Below are 21,118 nucleotides of genomic sequence, written 5' to 3' on the forward strand. Positions count from 1 at the left end.
GATACAGTTATAATATTGCACAACCTGAGCCACTTTATAAAGCGCGTATGATGACGATATCATTTTAAGATGAAATGCAGCAAAATATTTTTATTATATTATACAGATAAAACTTTTTAACTTCATTTAAATAATCTATTTTGTTAATAAATAAACATGTGAGGACAAAGTGTCGCAGCGCTATAGCGAGCTACTGGTGCTCCGTTCACGGATTGTTCCTGCCTTTCGCTGTATTCTTTCTAGGACTGACGCGATGCTGGAAGGATAGATGGATAGAATATTGTTTTTTTTTATTAATTTTATTGTAATCATTCCATACAAATCAATTTTTACAAAAAGTAGGATTGAGAACAAGTCGACCTCCACCCCTGAGAGTAACAGCATGGCCAACGTAGTGAAACTTAAGGCTTGTAAACATACCTAATTTGATTAATTTGATAAGCCAATAGAGATGAATGGAGAAGAAAAAGAAATGCAGAAATAATTGCTTCCTCTGTGGTTTAAGAGCTTATTCTAAAATATTACTGATTAGATCCTGCCATGTTTTGAAAAACATCTGTACAGATCAACTGAGCATTTGATTTTTTTCCAATTTCAGATAGTATAAAACGTCGGTTTCCCACTGACTTTAAAGACGAGAGTTAGGATTCTTCCAATTTAGCAAAATAAGTCTGCGTGCCAAAACTGTGGAGTGGATGCAATCACAGTTTGTTTGTCTTTCTCCACTTTAAACCCATCTGGAAGAACCCCCAAACACAGCTGTTAATGGGTTAGGAGGGATTGTGAGACCAAGGCTGTCTGAAAGGTAAATAAAAATTTTGGTCCAGAATGATGTTAATTTGATGCAGGACCAAAACATGTGACCCAGTGAGGCTTGGACTTGATTGCAGCGTTTGCAGGTTGGATCTTGCCCTGGAAACATTTTGGAGAGTTTTAGGCGAGACAGATGTACTTGATATATAATTTTGAGTTGAATAATTGTATGCTTTGCACATATGGAGCTCGAGTGAATTCTCTGCATTTCTACTTTCCACTCCTTTCCTGATATATTGATTAAGAGATCTTTTTCCCAGTGTCCTCTTGGCTCTTTGAAAGGGAGGGACTGTAAAATAATTTTATATATTGCAGAGATGGTGTCTGAGTCCTGGAAATGGAGCAATATTTTTTCTGGCATGGACGAGGGTGCAAGATGAGGAAAATCGGGCAGGTTCTGTTTAACAAAGTTCCTAATTTGAAGATAGTGGAAGAAATGTGTAGCTGGAATGTAATTGTTCATATGATGCAAATATGTTGTCTATATAAAGATCTCTAAGCAAGTTAATCCCAAATTTTTTCCAGATATTAAAAATTGCATTGTTTTCGAGGGTTGAAAGAGGTGGTTCTTTTGCAGAGGTGCCACAGATAAAAACTTCTCCTCTTAAAATGCTTTCTACATTGGTTCCATATTCTGAGTGAGTGAAGCACAATTGAGTTATTAGTATATTGCTTATAACTTGCATTTATTGGGGCACAGAGCAGGGAATATAAAGAAGTACTGCAGGATTTTAGTTCTAATGCGGACCAGGCCTGTGTATGTTCATATATTTGTGTCCAGGTTTTTATAGCTTATATGTTTGCTGCCCAGTAATAAAACTGAATTCTGCCTTTGTAGGGTCACTCTTTGGATACGTGGATGTTTTGAGTTCCAAATAAATGAGGTGGTTATTGAATCTAAATGCTTAAAAAAATATTTATTGATGTATATTGGAATGTTTTGAAATAAAAAAAAAAGAAGCTTAGGAAGAATATTCATCTTAACAGTGTTAATTCTTCCAGTTAGAGTGAGATGAAGGGTTCACCATCTATGCAAGTCTTGCTTAATTTTTTCCATGCAGACTGCAAAATTTTGTTGATAAAGTGCTTTGTTTACTTGTGATGTTTACCCCTAGGTATTTAAACTGTTTTGCAATGATAGAATATTATCTAATCTAATATTATATGCTTGAGAATTCACTGGAAAGAGTACACTTTTATTCAAGATCTTTTGAAATTCTGTGAGTGCTGTTAAGACTGCAGGCACAGAATTTTGTGGGTCTGATATATACAGTACCATATCATCTGCATATAGAGAAATTTTCTGTTCCAGTCCTTCTCTGATAATCACCTTTATCTGATCTGTATTAAGACAGTGAACCGCCAGTGGTTCAATGGTGATTGGAAACCGCAGCGGTAACAAGGGGCATCCTTCTCTGGTACCACGTTCTAGTTTAAAGTAGTCTGAAAAAATGTTGTTGATACAAATTGAAGCTTCTGGATTGGTATACAGTAGTTTGATCCATGCACAAATTTCTCCAATGTAGTAAAAAGGTATTTCCATTCAGTCATGTCAAATGCTTTTTCTGCATCCAATGATAATATTATTTCTGGGGTGTTTGACTTTGTTGGTGAGTATATTACATTAAACAGGCGTCAAAGATTGGAAGATAAGCGTCGACCCTTGATAAATCCAGTTTGATCTTGTGATATTACCGAAGGGGGCACTTTCTCCATCCTTCTAGCTATGATTTATGAGAGTATCTTAACGTCATTATTCAAAATTTAAATTGGTCTGTATGATGCACATTGTAATAAGTCCTTATTTTGTTTAGGAAAAACAGTGATCAATGCTTGGTGAAAAGTTTGAGGAAGAGTTTGATATTGTCTAGCTTTTGTAAATGTTGCTAATAGGAGGGGAGCTAGCTGAGTGGAGAATTTCTTATAAAATTCTGCAGGGTAGCCATCAGGGCCTCCGCACTAAAAGTATCTATTTGTGGTATCTGTAATGTATCCAGAAATGTATTAGATTGTGTGCTGTCTTCTTTAAACTCAGTAGAATATAAGGAATTATAGTAGTCTTTATATGTGTGCATTATATTTTTATGGTCGATGATTTTGTCTCCGTTCGTGTTGGTGATCACTTGGATTTGTTGAGCTAAAAGCTTATTAGCTTTCTCTCCGTGTTCATAGTAATGTCTGGATTTATAAATTAGTTGTTCAGTTTCTTTAGTTGTCAGAAGGTTGAGTTCTGAATGCAGAGCCTGCCTTTTCCTATGTAGAGCCTCGCTTGTTAGCCTGGCATGTTCTTCATCTATTCTAGTAATTTCGCTTTTTATCTCTGCTACTTTCTTGGGTTCTAATTTATTTCTGTGGGAAAGATATGAAATAATCTGACCTCTTAAGAAGGCCTTAAGAGTTTCCTCAGAGTATTCCTGCAGATATCTCTGAGGATGTATTTGTCTCTAGGAAGAAACTGATTTGTTTGGATATAAATTCTGACTTTAGCTCCAAGATCAGAGGTGCATGGTCGGAAATAACAATAGCATCGTATTTGCAAGATTTAATCGTAGACAAGAAATTATTATCTATAAAGAAATAATCAATTCTTGAGTAGAAATGATGTAATGGTGAGTAGAAAGAATATGTTCTTGAGTTTGGGTTTAAAAACCTCTAGGGGTCTGATAAGCTGTGATCAGTTATAAGCTTTGTAATTATCTTTGCAGTGTTAGATGTCGTCCCTCCTGTGACAGGAGTCCTATCTAAGAGTGGATTTAAAACACAAAGTCCTCAGCCATTATAATTTTATGAGTGTTCACATTGGGAATGGATGGAAATAAATTTTGTATAAATTCCTTATCATCGACATTAGGTGCATAAGCATTTATCAAAATCATTTTACAGTTAGATAAGTTGCCCATGACCATCACATATCTCCCTTCAGGATCCAATACTACATCTGATGCTACAAATGAGACTGTTCTATGTATGAGAATTCCCACACCTCTACGTTTCTTTGTAAAGTTAGAATGGGACATTTGGCCAGTCCAGTCCTTTTTCAGCCAGAACTGATCCTTGCTTAGTAAGTGGGTCTCCTGTAAAAATACTAATTTAGCATTTAATCTGTTAGGTGAGAGAATACTTTCTTTCTCTTTAATTCATGATTCAGGCCTTTAACATTCCAGCTCTCAAAATTAACTGTCCCATCATGGAGACATTGATTCTGAATTGTTGATGTCATTTTATAGTCTTAACTGGAAGTGAGACAGCTTTAACCTTAATTTCCTATTTCCCCAAGAGTTATTGCCATGCAGCCTATTGTTACGTTGGTAGTTATAATTATAAGGATTAATAGGATAGATTATAGATATAGTCTGCTCTCTTTCTCTCCCCCCTTAAATTTTGCCTCCCCATGTGAGGCTGGACCCCACTTCACGCAGTCCCGGTCCTCTGACATACCCAGAGACCGAGCACGTCCAAAGCAAAACAAGCCCCCATGCAGTGGCGTTTTTAGGATTAAAAAATAGACATACAGTATCTATTGCCAATATAGTCTAAATACTATATGCCTAAAATATAGTCATTAACAAACTATGAACTTAAAATATAATCTTCAGCAATCTTAAAGTATTAAGATGATAAACCTGGGTAATAAACCCAGAGAATGGTGTTAGAAAGTGGTCCAGCATAAGCATAGTAAGTCTTAATGCAATAATAACAGTAAACCAAGGGTATGATGTTAAACAGTCTCCTTTAGGGTAGAGAAAAAATAAATAAATAAGTTTAAAAAAAATTAAACACAAACGTCTATAACTGTAATTAGATGAATAGAATAATTAAACATTACAAAGATATTTCAATGTTCGTTAAAAGTTTTGAAGAATTGGTGTTCTAAGCTTACAGATGGCTTAATGTCTATTACAGAGGTGATTGTGTGGCGATTGGATATTTGGAGGAAGAAACGTAAGGACAGGAATTGGGAGTTAGTACATTTGAAAAAGACAGTACTTCTGTAATAAAGCATTTCATCAAAGGTTGCACATGCGCAGTAACCATCTTGCGTCGAGACATGAACAATCTCTGCGCTACCGTGTTCCCATGTTTAATAACATGCTTTAACTTCTATCATCATGAAAATTATATTGGGTATACTTCTCAGTATTTTAATTATTCAGAGAGCTGTAATATCATGAATGCAATGGATTCTGTGTCCTGACAAATGAAGAGAAAGCCCATTTTAAGAATCATATAGTGATTCACACACACACAGAGCACATAGAAGATCAAATACAAAACAAAGCTACTTTAGCTATGATGGGATTTGAGAAACTAGTAAATTAAACGATTTTAAGATGAAGTTTATGATGATCTACTTTAATGACAAAATAAACTACGTGATTAAAGTGGAAATTTCGAGATTAAAGTTGGCATTTTGTGCTTTTTTCACACTGTGTGCCTTTTTTTTCTCTGTGCTCTAATCAGCTTTCATATGACAGTCAGCCGGTGGGCTACGACTCCCCTTTTCACAGCGACTTTGATATCTGACAGCTTCTTTTTTTATTTCGGCACTGTGCGACTTTGAACTTGAGCTTTCGAGTTTCTTCAACACGTTCCTTTTGATTTATATACCACTGTTTAAACCAACAAATAGTACGTTTTTCCTTGCCTTCACTTGGTATTCGCTGAAATTCTTATATTTTCCCCCGTGCTTTTCCCATTGTCTTTTCACAGAACGTTGAGCTTAAGGGCTGTTTATATTGATTTGTATATTCAAAGAGGTGTAATTCAGGGAGGAGTTGGGGCGGGACAGCAGGCGCATGCACGAGCGTTACTTTTCACGCTGACCAGGATTTACGTAGCAGAAGAACGTAGAAGTTGGCGAACGCACAGATTCCTGCATCTGTAATTTTTTTGTGCATAAGCACATTTCAGCTTTTGTGCTTACGTCATGTTATATTATGCATGAGGCCCCTGGTGTTTTTTCAACACCACACTGAAAACACCAACTTTTATTCATCATTATTTTTTAAGAAGTGAAAGCTTTAGATTAGTCAAAAATTTCAATCTCTGCTTTTCGATGGATAACTACATTTTAGGGTCCCCTGATACCGAAAACACTGATATCTCGATGATGGGTGTGTGTATGTGTCACAGTTTCTTGAGGATGGTTTAGAGCTAAAAGGGCTGGATGGAAAAATCCTAGACTTGAAACTTGAGAAGACAATGTGCTGATTAGTTTTTGAGCCAAATCGTGTAAGACAAAGAGGCACTCTAGAGGAACCCTCAAATACTGTAATTCTGCAATTAATTATGAATTCTTCTCATCTATTGCTATTGTAATAACCTATTTTATAACCAGAAAGATCCGCAATAAAGCGGTAAAATACTGAAATGTTATAGAATAGTTCAGGTTACTATATTAAAAGAAGAAAATATCTGATTTTTTTTTCTTTTTTGAACATAAAGGTACCATTCATTGTTAACACCTTGTGGGATGCCCTTTTGGAGCTTGATGATCTAACTGCATCTACCAACAGCATAATGACACTCTTGTCTTCTCTGCTAGCCTATCCTCAAGTTCGACAGTGCAGGCAAGTCCCTTGCTTTTTTAAAGTCTGATACTATATTTTTAAATATATAAACTATCTCTTTTGCAATTTTAATTATTAAATATTTAGCTTATTTGTTTGTGTTTTGTCATTAATATTTTCTTAATTTTGTTTGATACATCAAAGTAAAGCTGCACTTGTACTTGGTGGTTGAAAATGATTTAATTTCATTGATTTCTGTCTAATGTCTTTAGTATTCAGCTATCACTTACCATCCTGGTACCACGTGTCTGGCCATTTCTCCACCATACTATTGCATCTGTTCGAAAAGCAGCCTTGGAAACACTGTACACTCTTCTATCAAAAGAAAACCATGTATGTGTAGCACATTTACTCAGTCACTGAAAATCTATAATATAATTGGAATAGGGTTTTGAAAGGTCATGTTTTATTTCAGAATTGTGCTGTGTGGCTAACCCCTATTTTACAAGAGATGCTGAGGCACATCTTTCAGTCTTGTATTCTGGAAAGCAATCAAGAAATTCTGGATCTAATTCAAAAGGTTAGGTATTTTAAGTTGTGTTGCTATAGCTATATTACAATAAATTATTAATATGATTTGACTATCAACCTTTAATACCACCTAGTAGTTACTTAACATGTATTTCATAGGTTTGGAGTGAGTTGTTGCACCAGGCTCCACTTCAGTATGTAGTTGCTGCTGCTTGTCCCTGGATGGGTGCCTGGCTGTGTCTGATGATGCAGCCGTCACACATGCCAATTGACTTGAATATGCTACTAGAGGTGAAGGCCAGATCAAAGGTATCACTTAATTTTAAAACTTTAAGAAGTTCTATAACCTTTTTGATTACACTCCTAATGACCCATGTGTTATTGTTGGCTGAAGATTCATTATTTTTATCAACCTATGAAGAAGAGTGTGATTATTTTATGCAGCCATATTTAGTTTTCTTGTGTCTTCTTGGCACTGTCTCTTTGAATATTGCATATTGTTCCTTGTGCCTTTTTCAGTTTTTCCCCCTGGTATTTCTCTTCCTGCTACATTCCAAACATGGATGTGTTAATGTTAAGTGGTGAATTTTCAACTGACTGTTTAAGAGTGTGTCTGTTTGTGTTCCATTTTTTGGTTTTAAAATGTAGTAGTTTGCCTGTGTTGAAAGTCATGATAGTTATCTGTGCGTAGTTTTCAATCATTTTTCATTTAACCTCAGAAGCTGGCAGAGTTATTTGTAGCGTTGTGGATTGGGGAGGATTTGGGGTGCATACTGTGAATTACTGCCAAGTTACAGCACTGCATCTGTGTATACTGTATATTGCACTTTCAGGAAATCGTTTGGAGTCTTTTAAAAGAAATAAACAATGTTTATTAAAGATTTTTTATCTAGTAGCATTAAAGATAGTTATTAAAATGTGTGTTTAAATATCTTTTGAAGCCATATTGTATAGTCATTTTATGGAGATGTATAAAATGGCAACAATCTAAATTTTAATAGTGGCTTGGCTTTAGTGGATGCTGGTGGTATGTAAATGGGATTTCTTTTGTCTGTGTAATAGGAAAACCATGAAGGTGGAGGGAAAGAAATGGTGACTTTCAGTAATGTATATTTGTATATAATATGGCTGGCACATTGTAAAGCACACCTGTCATCTTGGCCTTGAATCTTACACGTGATTTATTCTTCTGTGTGGAATTTGCACATTATATCCATTTTAGCATAAATGTTCCTCTAGGTTTCCCAGTTTCCATTCCATAAACCTGAAGATGTGCTTGTTAGGTTGACTTACAATTCAATATTGGCCCATTGTGATTATGAGTAAGGGAGCCATTGGTTGGGATGGTGCCGTGTTCATGGCTGCTTTCTGTCTTCAGTTCAGTTTATTTCTGTATAGGACTTTTCACTGTGTGCTGGCTGAGCACTGTAACAAGTTGACAGGTAAATGCAATTTATGACCTATAATAACTAATTGCATAATGAGTACACAAAGACATATTTGTTTTAATATACACAAGAACAAAATAGTCTGAAACTGAATAAAATAAATGGAGCTTAATAATATATGTACATTAGTTAATTGTTGAGCTATGGCCAGTTGACAGCGAATGAAATGAAGAGAAAAACGCCAAAAGCAAACCTCTGGGGATCCATGGTCAGATATCAAAAGCCTGGAGACATAGGCCAAATGGCCACCCATCCCCTCCTGGCCATCACAGTCTCTAACATAGAATGTCTTTCTAATGTGACAACAGAATTGCTTCATCCTTTGATTCCACAGTGCTCCAAGTAACAGAGGTGTCCTTCCATGGGCAGGAAATCAGCTTAGAAGTAGAGCAGTGGCACTAGGTGCCACAGCTGGATTCAGAGACGATAAATTCAGCCTTAATTTAAAAGCAGACACACCAGAAGCATCTCTTATATAAGCAGGCAGATTGTTCCACAGTCTTTTCAGGCCTTGTAGGCAAAACAGTGACCTCCCACTGTTATTTGGTAATCCTTGGAATTTTGATTTGGCTGGAATCTTGAGATCTTAATGTTTGCTCTGCTTTGTAAGTGATAAGTTCAGATAATAAGCAGTGCCTTGGCCATTTAAGGCTTTATACGTATGAAGGAGGGTTTTGAAATTGGCCCAAGGCTTAACTGGAAACCAGAATTAAGTTCTTGTAAGATTTTGGCCACAGCATTTTGAATTAGTTGAAGGCTACATAGAAAAAAAATTTAACAACTTCTGTATAACTCATTGTAGTAGTCCAATCAAAATGCCTTGTGTCGAGTAAGAGGTTGCGAGTGTGTATGTATAGTATGTTCACCTTCCACTAACCCCTTTGCAATTTGAGTTTGAAAACAAGTTGTTGTTTTAACCTTGATAAAAACACTTTCAGCTGGTCACTGCTTACAAAAGGATTTTTCTTTTTTTTTTTTTTTACTGGTTAGGTGATTTTATTGTTTTCTATAACGTGTATGATGATGATGATAAAATGCTGTATCTGTTCATACCTCATCTGTTTGCCCATCTATATTATTTGTCTCTAGGTAGTTTTACGTATGTAGTAATTTCTTTTTTTTTTTTTGTAAATATTTGAAAGGAAAAATCCTCTGGGAAAACACGTCAGGGATCAAATCAGGTTAAAGAAGTGATTCAGGAGTATATAGCTGGAGCAGACACTGTTACTGAAGATTTCACAACAAGGGATTACTATGTTATGAGAGCTAGGATGATGGCAGCAAAGTAAGTGATTTTTTTATTCGGAGATATTAGTTTGCAATTATAAATTGTCTGCATATCAAAATAATAGACTTTTAAATCTGTAGCACTTATAAGTTGCATTTGTACATGTTAACTCTTAGATTGCAGATTTTTTTCCCCAAATATTTTCGTACTTAAAATAAGCATGAAGGATGGTGCCAGTTACTTACCATTTTTGTAAAATATTGGGCTTATCTAATATATAAAGCAGAGTCTATTTATGTGTGTGTGTGTATGTATGTTTGTCCGCCATACAAATCTGCACCAGGTGTCCGATTGGCACCAAACTGGGGATGGGGCTCCTTTGTGACCAGGAGAAGGTCATGGGGTATGTTTGGTTCGGAAAAATGTTCGTGGTGAACCGCAGGGCACCTTTTCACCGACACAACCTTCGGCACATGTCCCCGTACTTAACATCGACAAGATAGCCGCACATTCCAACAAATGTTCACTGCGGCGCCATCTAGCGGCAACTTTGGTCTCTGTGCCTTGCTCTTTACCCATGTTTCTTTAAATATATGGCGGAAGTGTCCAAGTATAACAAGGCTGACTGCTTTGATCGAGTGAAGAGGAACTGCTGTATGGATGTAAAACGTGAACGACCCAGTGCGTGTGACCGGCTGACACACCCGCGTTTCCGCACGTCACACTCCCACACACACTGATAGTGCTGTATTTCATTTGCCAACGTCCGTTATATGCAGGCACATTTGAACACAGACTCACCTTAAAAAGACAGCATCCTTCCCCCACCATTTTCCCCAAACGCAGCACCGGTTGTATGTCACTTCTCTCTGTAGTTACCATCGCCAAAGTCCATTAGATAGCATCACAGTTCAACATAGACGCTCCTTACAAACAGAGCACCCCTCCCCGTCACTTTTTCCAGTACGGTTTCAGTGCTACTCTTTCTCACTGGTTTTCTGTATTTCTGGTGCTATTTGCTCCGTTTCCGACTGACAGTACGATTTCAGTGTTGCTTTTTCTGACTGACTGATGCTATTTGTTCGCTTTCTGACATATTGTAAATAACATAAATTCATCTCACTGTGATGCTTATTCCATACGTAATACCATTTAACACATTATAATTGTCCTGCTTTTCACTAATATACCCATGCCACCGAAAAAAGATGTAGAATTGGAAGGTCCACTTCAGATGCCACAACAAAGTCTACTTTAAGGGTGTCTGAAACGCCACAGCACACAGAATCCAGAGTGGAGGATCTTACCATAAAATGTCAATCAGAAAAATGTTTCTTCTATTTCTATGTTCTGTTTCGTTCATTTGGGAAATTCACCGGTTATAGATTCCCGGGTAATGCTGGGTACTCCTGCTAGTCTTCTTATATGATACGCTACCGTGGCTGTTCGTTTCTGTCCGGGATGTTAAATCCCCTGTAGCTCGCAAACTGTTTGACCTATTGACTTGAAATTTGGTACACATATATACTATGTGACGTCTACTATCCGCTTTAGTGGTGATGATTGACCTCCAAGGTTATTCCTCTTTTTATTTTTATTTTATTTTATTGTAGAAACAACTCTCTGCAGTGGCAAGCAGGGTAGCCGTGTATGCGCCGTTCTTATCCCAACCACCTTTGCTGTCACTTCCCCTACCTCTTCATATCTTAAATCATTCTTTAGACAGATTGAAGAGTTAAGTGCCAGCTTATGTGAAAAATTAAAGAAGACTTTACAAGTAATTGCAACACAAACACTGGCTTAATCAATTTTAACACAAAAAGATGCACTGGTGTGGATATATTGCACAACTTCAATCACATAAACTATTTTAATTTATTCCACTTCACATTCATAATTTGTTTTTAATTTATGCCATTTAAAAACAACTAATTAAGATTTCAACATTTAAACCTAATAAACAAGTGGGTTAATATTACATTCAATTTGAGGTTTTCTGCTTTAGAATATTTTTTTCTAACCCCTGTGGTAATGCTCCTTTATATTTAAAGATTTAAAAAAAAAATCATTTGAAAGATGTGACTGAATAACAAAATATTTCTATACAGGGCAGGGATTACTTTACATGTACAGAGGAAATCATAATACTAACACACTGTTATACCTTCATTGCCATATATAGAGTAGACAAGTAATTGTCCAATTGTTACCAAACAGATAGATAAATTCATCAAGCATGAAAATTTTTAATTTGTTAAATATTGTCGCAAAATGGAAAAAATGTTAGATGTAAGGTTACATTATATTGTATATGGGGGAAGAAAAAACACATATTTGTATAGGAAATGTGAAAAGTACGTTTTTGGAAAGTCTTCATAAAAATGATGCATCATTACTTACCCTGTAACATTACAGTTTTTGCTTGTTCATATATACATAGTACTTGGTGAGTCAACATTTATATTTTGACGCATTTCTCTAACCTTTAATCTGTAATGCGCTTCAGGATGATATTCACTTTTCCTGAATTCTGTATTTTTTGTGTTTTACTATAAAATGAATCCCAGTGAGTGTGTCATCGTATAATCCAGCAAAGGTAATTTTGCTGAATCAAAAAGCATATTTTTATAAATTTCGTCAATTCTTATCTATTTTTATGTCACCTGCTTATTAACACACAAGGCTCAACCATATTGTAGCACATCCTTTCATTTCTTATTACTTGATTAAACACCTGTTCAGGAATTCTTGGAACTCCGTTATCACACCTTGTACAAAGTGTTCTATAATTATGATGTTGATGGTTTTTTGTATTAAAAGGTTGTTGGGTGCTCTCTGCTGTTGCATATGTGACCCTGAGGTTAATGCAATGAACCAGGATATTAGGCCATCTGAGTCACTTGCTCAACTATTGCTTTTTCATCTCAACTCAAAATCTGCTTTGCAACGGATTGCTGTAGCATTATTACTTTGTGAGTGGGCAGCTCTTCAGAAGGTTAGTCAACTTTATTTAAAGCATCAAATGGTAGTTTTTTTTTTATTTATCCTGAAACAATTATTGCATATTCTGTAATATGTTACCTAAATCTGAAAATGTCATTTTTATATAGTGGCGTTCTTATAAAACAGTCCTCATAATGTTTCTTCTATCCAAAACTTAACTTTATTCATTATTTATACTATTAGAACTTTGCAGCCAACATTACAAAAGTTAAATATAACAGTTTTTACAAAAAATGAACAACAATCCTATGGTTAGATTGGTAGAATTTTATTTGTCCCCAGGGAGAAATATGACAATTTTAATGTTTAGGGGATAAACCATAGACAGCATCATTTAATTTTGATACATGGGTATCTAATGATTTTTTTTTTCTGACAATTATCATAAATGTTAATTAACAGTAAAATATTGGCAATAAATGTAAAGTGCATTGATTTCAGATACATTAAAATATTCCTGTATATTTTACCTTTTGCAGCAGAACTGAGTGATAAGCTTAGTTATTTTCTTTTTTTTTTTGTTTTGGCTAACTATTCTTTATAATTGTACCTTGGTGTTCAATAAATATTAAGGAGAATATGAATGAGATACTGCACTAATTTACCTGCCTGGTTTTAAGAGTTCAGAAATGTGAAACTGCTGGAAAGTTATCATGGAGATGTCTAATTTGGCATACCCTATGATACCTAGTTGTGTAAACTGACATCCTTAAGTGACAAGATCAGCAGCTGCTTTTGTCACGTTTCACATCCACTCTGACCAGAAGTCATATAATGTGCCACTGGATTAAGCAGATTGTACAAGTGCAGTGACCACATTGGGGACAATAAGGCAACTACTGTATTCTGTTACCCTGACACCTAAATTAATATTTGTGATCTTAAGTGTTTTGTAGTTTTAATTAGTATCTCATACAATGGAGTGTATAAGTCTTTACAGTGCATCCGGAAAGTATTCACAGCGCATCACTTTTTCCACATTTTGTTACAGCCTTATTCCAAAATGGGTTAAATTCATTTTTTTCCTCAGAATTCTACACACAACACCCCATAATGACAATGTGAAAAAAGTTTACTTAAGCTTTTTGCAAATTTATTAAAAATAAAAAAACTGAGAAATCACATGTACATAAGTATTCACAGCCTCTGCTCAATACTTTGTCGATGCACCTTTGGCAGCAATTACAGCCTCAAGTCTTTTTGAATATGATGCCACAAGCTTGGCACACCTATCCTTGACCTGTTTTGCCCATTCCTCTTTGCAGCACCTCTCAAGCTCCATCAGGTTAGATGGGAAGCGTCGGTGCACAGCCATTTTAAGATCTTTCCATCAGATGTTCAATCAGATTCAAGTCTGGGCTCTGGCTGTGCCACTCAAGGACATTCACAGAGTTGTCCTGAAGCCACTCCTTTGATATCTTGGCTGTGTGCTTAAGGTGGTTGTCTTGCTGAAAGATGAACCGTCGCCCCAGTCTGAGGTCAAGAGAGCTCTGGAGCAGGTTTTCATCCAGGATGTCTCTGTACATTGCTGCAGTCATCTTTCCCTTTATCCTGACTAGTCTCCCAGTTCCTGCCGCTGAAAAACATCCCCACAGCATGATGCTGCCACCACCATGCTTCACTGTAGGGATGGTATTGGCCTGGTGATGAGCGGTGCCTGGTTTCCTCCAAACGTGACGCCTGGCATTCACACCAAAGAGTTCAATCTTTGTCTCATCAGACCAGAGAATTTTGTTTCTTATGGTCTGAGAGTCCTTCGGGTGCATTTTGGCAAACTCCAGGCGGGCTGCCCATGTGCCTTTTACTAAGGAGTGGCTTCCATCTGGCCACTCTACCATACAGGCCTGATTGGTGGATTGTTGCAGAGATGGTTGTCCTTCTGGAAGGTTCTCCTCTCTCCACAGAGGACCTCGGGAGCTCTGACAGAGTGACCATCGGGTTCTTGGTCACCTCCTGACTAAGGCCCTTCTACCCCGATCGCTCAGTTTAGATGGCCGGCCAGCTCTAGGAAGAGTCCTGGTGGTTTTGAACTTCTTCCACTTACGGATGATGGAGGCCACTGTGCTCATTGGGACCTTCAAAGCAGCAGAAAATTTTCTGTAACCTTCCCCAGATTTGTGCCTCGAGACAATCCTGTCTCTGAGGTCTACAGACAATTCCTTTGACTTCATGCTTTGTTTGTGCTCTGACATGAACTGTCAACTGTGGGACCTTATATAGACAGGTGTGTGCCTTTCCAAATAATGACCAATCAACTGAATTTACCACAGGTGGACTCCAATTAAGCTGCAGTAACATCTCAAGGGCAATCAGGGGAAACAGGATGCACCTGAGTTAAATTTTGAGTTTCATGGCAAAGGCTGTGAATACTTAAGTACAGTATTTGCAAAAATCTCAAGTAACATTTTTTCACATTGTCATTATGGGGTGTTGTGTGTAGAATTCTGAGGAAAAATATGAATTTAATCAATTTTGGAATAAGAATATAACATAACAAAATGTGGAAAAAGTGATGCGCTGTTAATACTTTCCGGATGCACTGTATTTAATAGCTAAATATATTTCAAATTTATTTTCTATTTTTAGGTACATTTTTGGTGTCTGTTATGTCTTTTTGTGGTTCTGTTGATGTTACATTTATACTTGCCAGTAAACAGTGTTCCTGTGTGTTTGTTTCCTAACTTTGTAGAACTGTATTGCTGTGTCAAGTGCAGTACAGCCACGATTATTGGCCATTTTGTCAGAGCATCTTTATTATGACGAGATAGCCATCCCTTTCACAAGAATGCAGAATGAATGCAAGCAACTGATCACTTTACTGTCTGATGCACACATTGATGTTAAAAATAAAATTAATTGCAGTGTCTTCACAATTGATCAAGCAAGCGAGTTGGTAAGTGGATTAATGTAAGATTACCAATAGCATAGCATAATATAAAAACTTGTTTTAAGGATTCTTTATTAATTAGCTGTATGATGCCACTAATATAACACTTTTTTTTAATGTAAATATGACCCTTAAAACAGTTGTATTTGAGTATTTTTTATTAGACAAGTTAAATTGTTTGGTAAATAATGTAATCATACTTTTCTGTTTTTCTTAATGTGAGGTTGCTAACATGTCTATTTTAACTTTTTTTCTGCCCATATAGGTTACATCCATTTTCAATGAATTCACTACAGATTTAAATATAAAGTCTAAAACACTGCAGCATTTGGAAAGTAAAAGACAGCAGGTTCAGATCACTGTTACCGAAACCAATCAGGAGTGGCAGATTCTTCATTTGAGGGTCCATATGTTTACTGCGTGTGCAATTGTAAACTTACAGCTGCTTCCAGATAAACTGAACCCTGTGATCAAACCACTTATGGAAGCCACAAAGAAGGAAGAAAATACTCTGGTTCAGTCTTATGCAGCAACCTTTATTGCTAAGCTGCTTCAGCAGTGTATTCTTCGATCTCCCTGTCCCAACCCCAAGATTATTAAGAACCTCTGTAGCTCTGTGTGCATTGATCCTTTAGTGACTCCATCTGCAGCATGCCCAGTGCCAGACCCCATCATTCAGGAAAACTCTAAAGGTATTTCTTGTTCAGTACATTTTTGTCCATAATAATTGGAATTTTACCTAACCTTTTGTCTCTTCTTTCCTCTCCTGTAGTACCTCCTAAAAATCTGCTATCACTCAGTACATTTCAATTGATAACTCATAAAGTAATCTTGGTTTGCTAAATGCATATGAATCTTGTGTGCAACTTAATCCACCCTCCAAATTATTTTTTTCTGAGCTGATCACAAATTGAAGTAGGCATGAGACAATATAGTCTCATTGTCCTCAATATTTCTCTTATAATTGTCATTACAAATAACTCTCCCAACTCCCCAAAACTAACCCCATTTGTGTATTATATTTTGTTGCCCAATTTTTCTACACTATGCAAATCTTTTAATCTTTGCTTTCCATCCATGCTGGAAAATCTCCCCTTCTGTATTGCTTGTAACAGGCTCAATTACTGTTAACGCCCGATCTATTTTGACATACCTTCATTTGCTTGCCTAACAACAAATATTAACATTAAAAAAATTAGTATTTATTGCTATTAAAATTAATTTTACTTTATTACTAATTCTGCAAAATGTACTGTGTATTCTTGAAGGCAGTGTTTCCCCAACTGTGTTCCAACTTACACATATGTTCATGACAAATTATTGAAATGACAATTACGGTAATTTGAAAAAAAAATCTATATTTTATGCTTTAGTTTCTGTAGCATCATAATTTTTTACTTTTTTTGGTAATTTGGTCACCTTTGCTTAAATATGATATGAATGCTTAAATAAATAGATTCTAATTTTTCTTCTTTTGTTTAAGTTTACAGTGTGTCTTCATTTCAACAATATCCAAACTCATTCTGTGTCACAGTTATGATGTTTTATCTGCCAACTGCCATGAGATCCGTATAGTGCTTAGGACTAATGACATTGTGTGTGATTTTAGCCTAGTTCAAGTGCATGTAACAAAGTAGTTACTGGGTCCAAAGTGAATTGTCTTCATAATTATGAAGTTACTTCTGCAGAAGTGAAGGAAATAGTTAACTTAAGGCGTAATTAAACTTGATTACTCTGATAAATATTTTTATTTTGGTATTTTTAATATTTCAGAATCTTACTATTAAAAAAAATTGATCTGGATTTGTGGCTGAAAAAGGGAACTTTAAAACAAGAAACAAGTGCTTCTAATAGTATATGTACATTTGATAAAAACAAAGTTAATATTGTCACTTCCTGCCTCACAGGCGAGGAATTACAATTGCAGTATTTTATACCCCCAAAACACTCAGTAAAATAATAGGGTTAAACTAATAATAGACAAAAACAAATGTATGGTAACAGACATTATACTTGAATATTTGGGTTTACGTGTTTTGAAACAGTTCTTTCTTTGCCTTCCACTAAACTTCGTAAACACTTAGAAACCAATGATGGTGTAGAGGCATTGGAACCCATTTGAAAATTCTAAACTTAATGTTCTTGCTCTTTTTAAAACAGAAAATAAAAATGCAACAGGCATCAGTTCGCACAAGTTACTGTACTGCACTTAATGGTGAAACTCACACTGTTGGAGAAATGCTTATTAAGCCTTGTGCAAAAGACATTGTAACATGCTTGCTAAACAAGCGGTCTGAGCAAATAGTTGATACAGTAAAATTGTCAAATAATACTGTTACACATCTTAATACAGATTTTTTGATAACATAGCAAAGTAGCTAATGTGTTGAATAAAACTTTTTGCATTTAAATACAAGGGAAGAATTTCACAATTTTTAGCACAAAGAATAAACTAAAATCATGAATATCTTCAGTTGAAAAAAAAATAATTTTGGCTTCTACTCGATATTACAGTCTTTTGATAGAAATAAATGCTAACAAAGAAGTTTTTAATGCAAGTTTACAGCACTTGGGAGATTTGCAGACATCTCTCTTGCAATATTTTTCCTAGCCCACTGATAAATCTTGGGTTTGAAATACATTTGTAGTTACAGCTAAGTCAGTCTGCTTCATTGTAAATGATTATGTAAGCCTAATTGATTTAATAATGACTCAGATTTGAAACAGGAATATAAAGAATTTCTATTAAATAGTTTCTGGGCTAGCTTAAAAGAAGTTGTTCCCAAAATAAGCAATTCAGGTATACAGTACTACCTTTTACCATGACTTGTGTGCGAGACTGTATTTTCATATTATTCTGTAAAAAAAGTATAAGAGTAGACTTGATACTACACTAGATATGAGAATTCAACTTTCCTACATTGCATCTGATGTAAAATAATTTGTGATTCTAAGACCCAGAAACATTGATCTCATTAAAACCAGCCTTTTTGTTTTTCTTTTCAAGAATATACTTTGTTGTTTTGGTATATTAGGTATTATAAAGTAAGCACAGCTGTAATCTTCTTCTTGTAATTTCTTTATGCATATTGTTTTTATGTGTGAATTTACACTTGAGCTTCAATTTTTATTTTTTTGTTATGCAAATAATCACTAATAGAAGTGTTCCATTGGTGTATTACAAATTGTGAGTCTTCCGTAAAAAAGACGTTTGGGAAACAATGCTTTAAGGTTTTAACAGGCTTCTTATTTATTTATATCACTTATCTTTCTGATCCTAAGCCAATTGTTCTAAAATTGTTTTAAAGACATGTTTTTACATAGAATCAAAATATTTGGGGGTTCAAAGAAGGTTATAAGAAGTAAGCTAATAGTACAGTAAAAAATTAAAAAGTGAAAAAATACTAAAAGTAATGGCTCATTTTATATTCTGAGAAAGTTTGTACAGCTGTATTTTGGGTGGAGTGAAGACTATTTTTTATCCATTTTTAAATTCTGTTTTCCTTAGTCAGGACTGTGAGGAGACTCCACGAGCAACATGGTAGCACAGTGCCTCACAGCTCCAAGAGACTGGGTGTGAACCCTAGTCACTCTGTGGAGTGCACGTGTTCTTCCCATGTCTGTGTGAGTTTTCAATAATGTATATTAATTTTCCTGATGAATCTAAATTGGCCCGATGTGACTGATGTAGGTTTGTGAGTGTGGCCTGAAATTAACTGGTGCCTAGTCCATGGTTGTTACTTCCTCTAATGCCTAGCTATTTGGACAGGCCCAGCCCTCTGGTGGCCTGAACTCAATCTTCTGAGGATATACAATCAATGAATGAATAAATTAAACTTGTCATGCTAACTATAGTTGCTTAGCAGGAGGCACCACCTTATCGGAGTACACAGTGTTCATCCTTGGTAAGCAGTCATGTAAGGGGGATGCTCATTTTTTTTATTTCTTTTTTTAGATCTTGTTGAGAAAGGGGTTCAGTAATGGCAAGAAAATGTTTAGTTTAACTTAGAAAATGTACAAACAAATTATATTCGAATACTATTCTACTTTAACAGGAGTCAATTATGAAAAAGATGGAGTGCATCATACTGTTAACAAGACAAAAGGAATTATAACATTATACCGGCATCAAAAAGCTGCCTTTGCCATTACAAGCAGACGAGGTCCAACACCAAAGGCTGTTAAAAACGCAGCTGGAGAACATCCTGCCGGAAGTAGTTTCTCTGGAGATGTTGATGAGGTAATTCAACTCATAAATTGCTAAATAGCTTTTACCTGAAGAGTGTAAGCTCTGAGTAAATCCTTTTTTTAAATTGCACCTATGCCGTGCCATAAGGAGCAAAATACCTTTAGATTACATATGAAGAATAATAAATATTTTTTTCAATGTAGGCACTGTTGGTTTTTTTTCCCTTTGCCAGTAGAAAATTGACATTATTTCTGTAATTTGGTTTTTATTTTTTTAGAGCAAGAAGCCTTGTTTAGTGCAGAGAAGGGGAGCAGAGTTTGCACTCACAACTGTAACCAAGCACTTTGGATTGAGATTGACCCCTGACCTCCCTTATTTATGGGATTCCATGGTTGGACCTCTAAAGAGCTCTGTTGACCCTCAGAAGTTTGGTATGAACACTGCTTTGTTTTGTTAATAGAAATCATAATGAAATATATAACTTTTTCAAGCAGAAGAACAATATAATTTACACCACCTCTGTAGCTTTATATATATATATATATATATATATATATATATATATATATATATACACATACACACACACACACACACACACACAGTGGTACCTCGGTATACGTCTGCTTTGGAATAAGTCCAACTTGGCATACGTCCTGTTTGCTTGGTATACGACCTTTGTTTGGAATACGACTCGCGTGCTAACCTTGTTTACCTCTCTCGAGACAAAGCCACGACTGCCCACGAGCGTTAGTGTGCCAGTTGCTAGCATTCAGTGAACAACCCGCGCTATAACTCTCTGTGAACTTTCACTTGTGTGATATAGCGGGTCCACAGCTCCTGTCAAAGTCCAGCTTTAAAATAAATAATCACCGCGCTCGCAGCTTGGTGAGGGGCTGGTGGTTATGTGGCTGAAGGTTGTCAGGCGATTAGCGATGTCGGCGTTCTCACCAAAGTGCACTTGTGAGGGACCGTCCGCATTCATGATTGTTCCTGGGGCTGCTTATCTTGATAAACAGAAGCGCGAGTTGGCTTGAAGGGGAGTAAAAAGAAAGAACGGACGAGAGAGAGAGCGCGCATGGATGAAGTGGCTGAAGCAGGCAGTCCAAAGATCAGCTGCAAGTAGGGCGACTCCCCAGTTGGGAAGCAGGCACCGGGCTTCTTGTTTTTTTTTTTTTTTTAAAGAATGCTTCCTGCTTTTAACTTTGTTGTTTTTAAGAAGACTTTTTTCTATTGTTTTAACCTCCACGTTTCACTTCTAATTTTATGGATTATTTATTGGAACTTTGGAGACTGCACTTTAATTTGAACACCTTGTTTTGTTAATTGTTTTAATAAAAGCACTTTGCACTTTTTCACCATCCCCTTGCTTTGTTGTTACCGATGAGGTTAGCAGCGAGGCACATTACCAACGGTGTAGGATTCAAGGGCTCCCCGGCAGCAGATGGGAGCATACAGCAAATCTGCATCATCACAACGTGATTTTGTGTTTTTTTCATGTATTTCATT

At 36.1% G+C, this 21,118-nt stretch overlaps 1 protein-coding gene across 2 annotated transcripts in view; it reads left to right on the forward strand.

Moving 5' to 3' along the window:
• Positions 1–21,118, forward strand: part of btaf1 (BTAF1 RNA polymerase II, B-TFIID transcription factor-associated) — a 106,060-nt gene that overhangs the window by 38,609 nt on the left and 46,333 nt on the right. For both annotated transcript variants that reach the window (XM_039770800.1, XM_039770811.1), the window contains exons 13-22: positions 6,259–6,383; positions 6,596–6,716; positions 6,799–6,903; positions 7,014–7,163; positions 9,445–9,587; positions 12,351–12,525; positions 15,223–15,426; positions 15,686–16,112; positions 19,476–19,660; positions 19,887–20,040. In XM_039770800.1, coding sequence (XP_039626734.1) covers positions 6,259–6,383; positions 6,596–6,716; positions 6,799–6,903; positions 7,014–7,163; positions 9,445–9,587; positions 12,351–12,525; positions 15,223–15,426; positions 15,686–16,112; positions 19,476–19,660; positions 19,887–20,040 — 1,789 coding nt within the window. The remainder of the gene's footprint in view (positions 1–6,258; positions 6,384–6,595; positions 6,717–6,798; positions 6,904–7,013; positions 7,164–9,444; positions 9,588–12,350; positions 12,526–15,222; positions 15,427–15,685; positions 16,113–19,475; positions 19,661–19,886; positions 20,041–21,118) is intronic.

The sequence above is a fragment of the Polypterus senegalus genome, chromosome 1, assembly GCF_016835505.1.
Source record: "Polypterus senegalus isolate Bchr_013 chromosome 1, ASM1683550v1, whole genome shotgun sequence".
In the NCBI taxonomy this organism is placed as follows: domain Eukaryota; kingdom Metazoa; phylum Chordata; class Cladistia; order Polypteriformes; family Polypteridae; genus Polypterus; species Polypterus senegalus.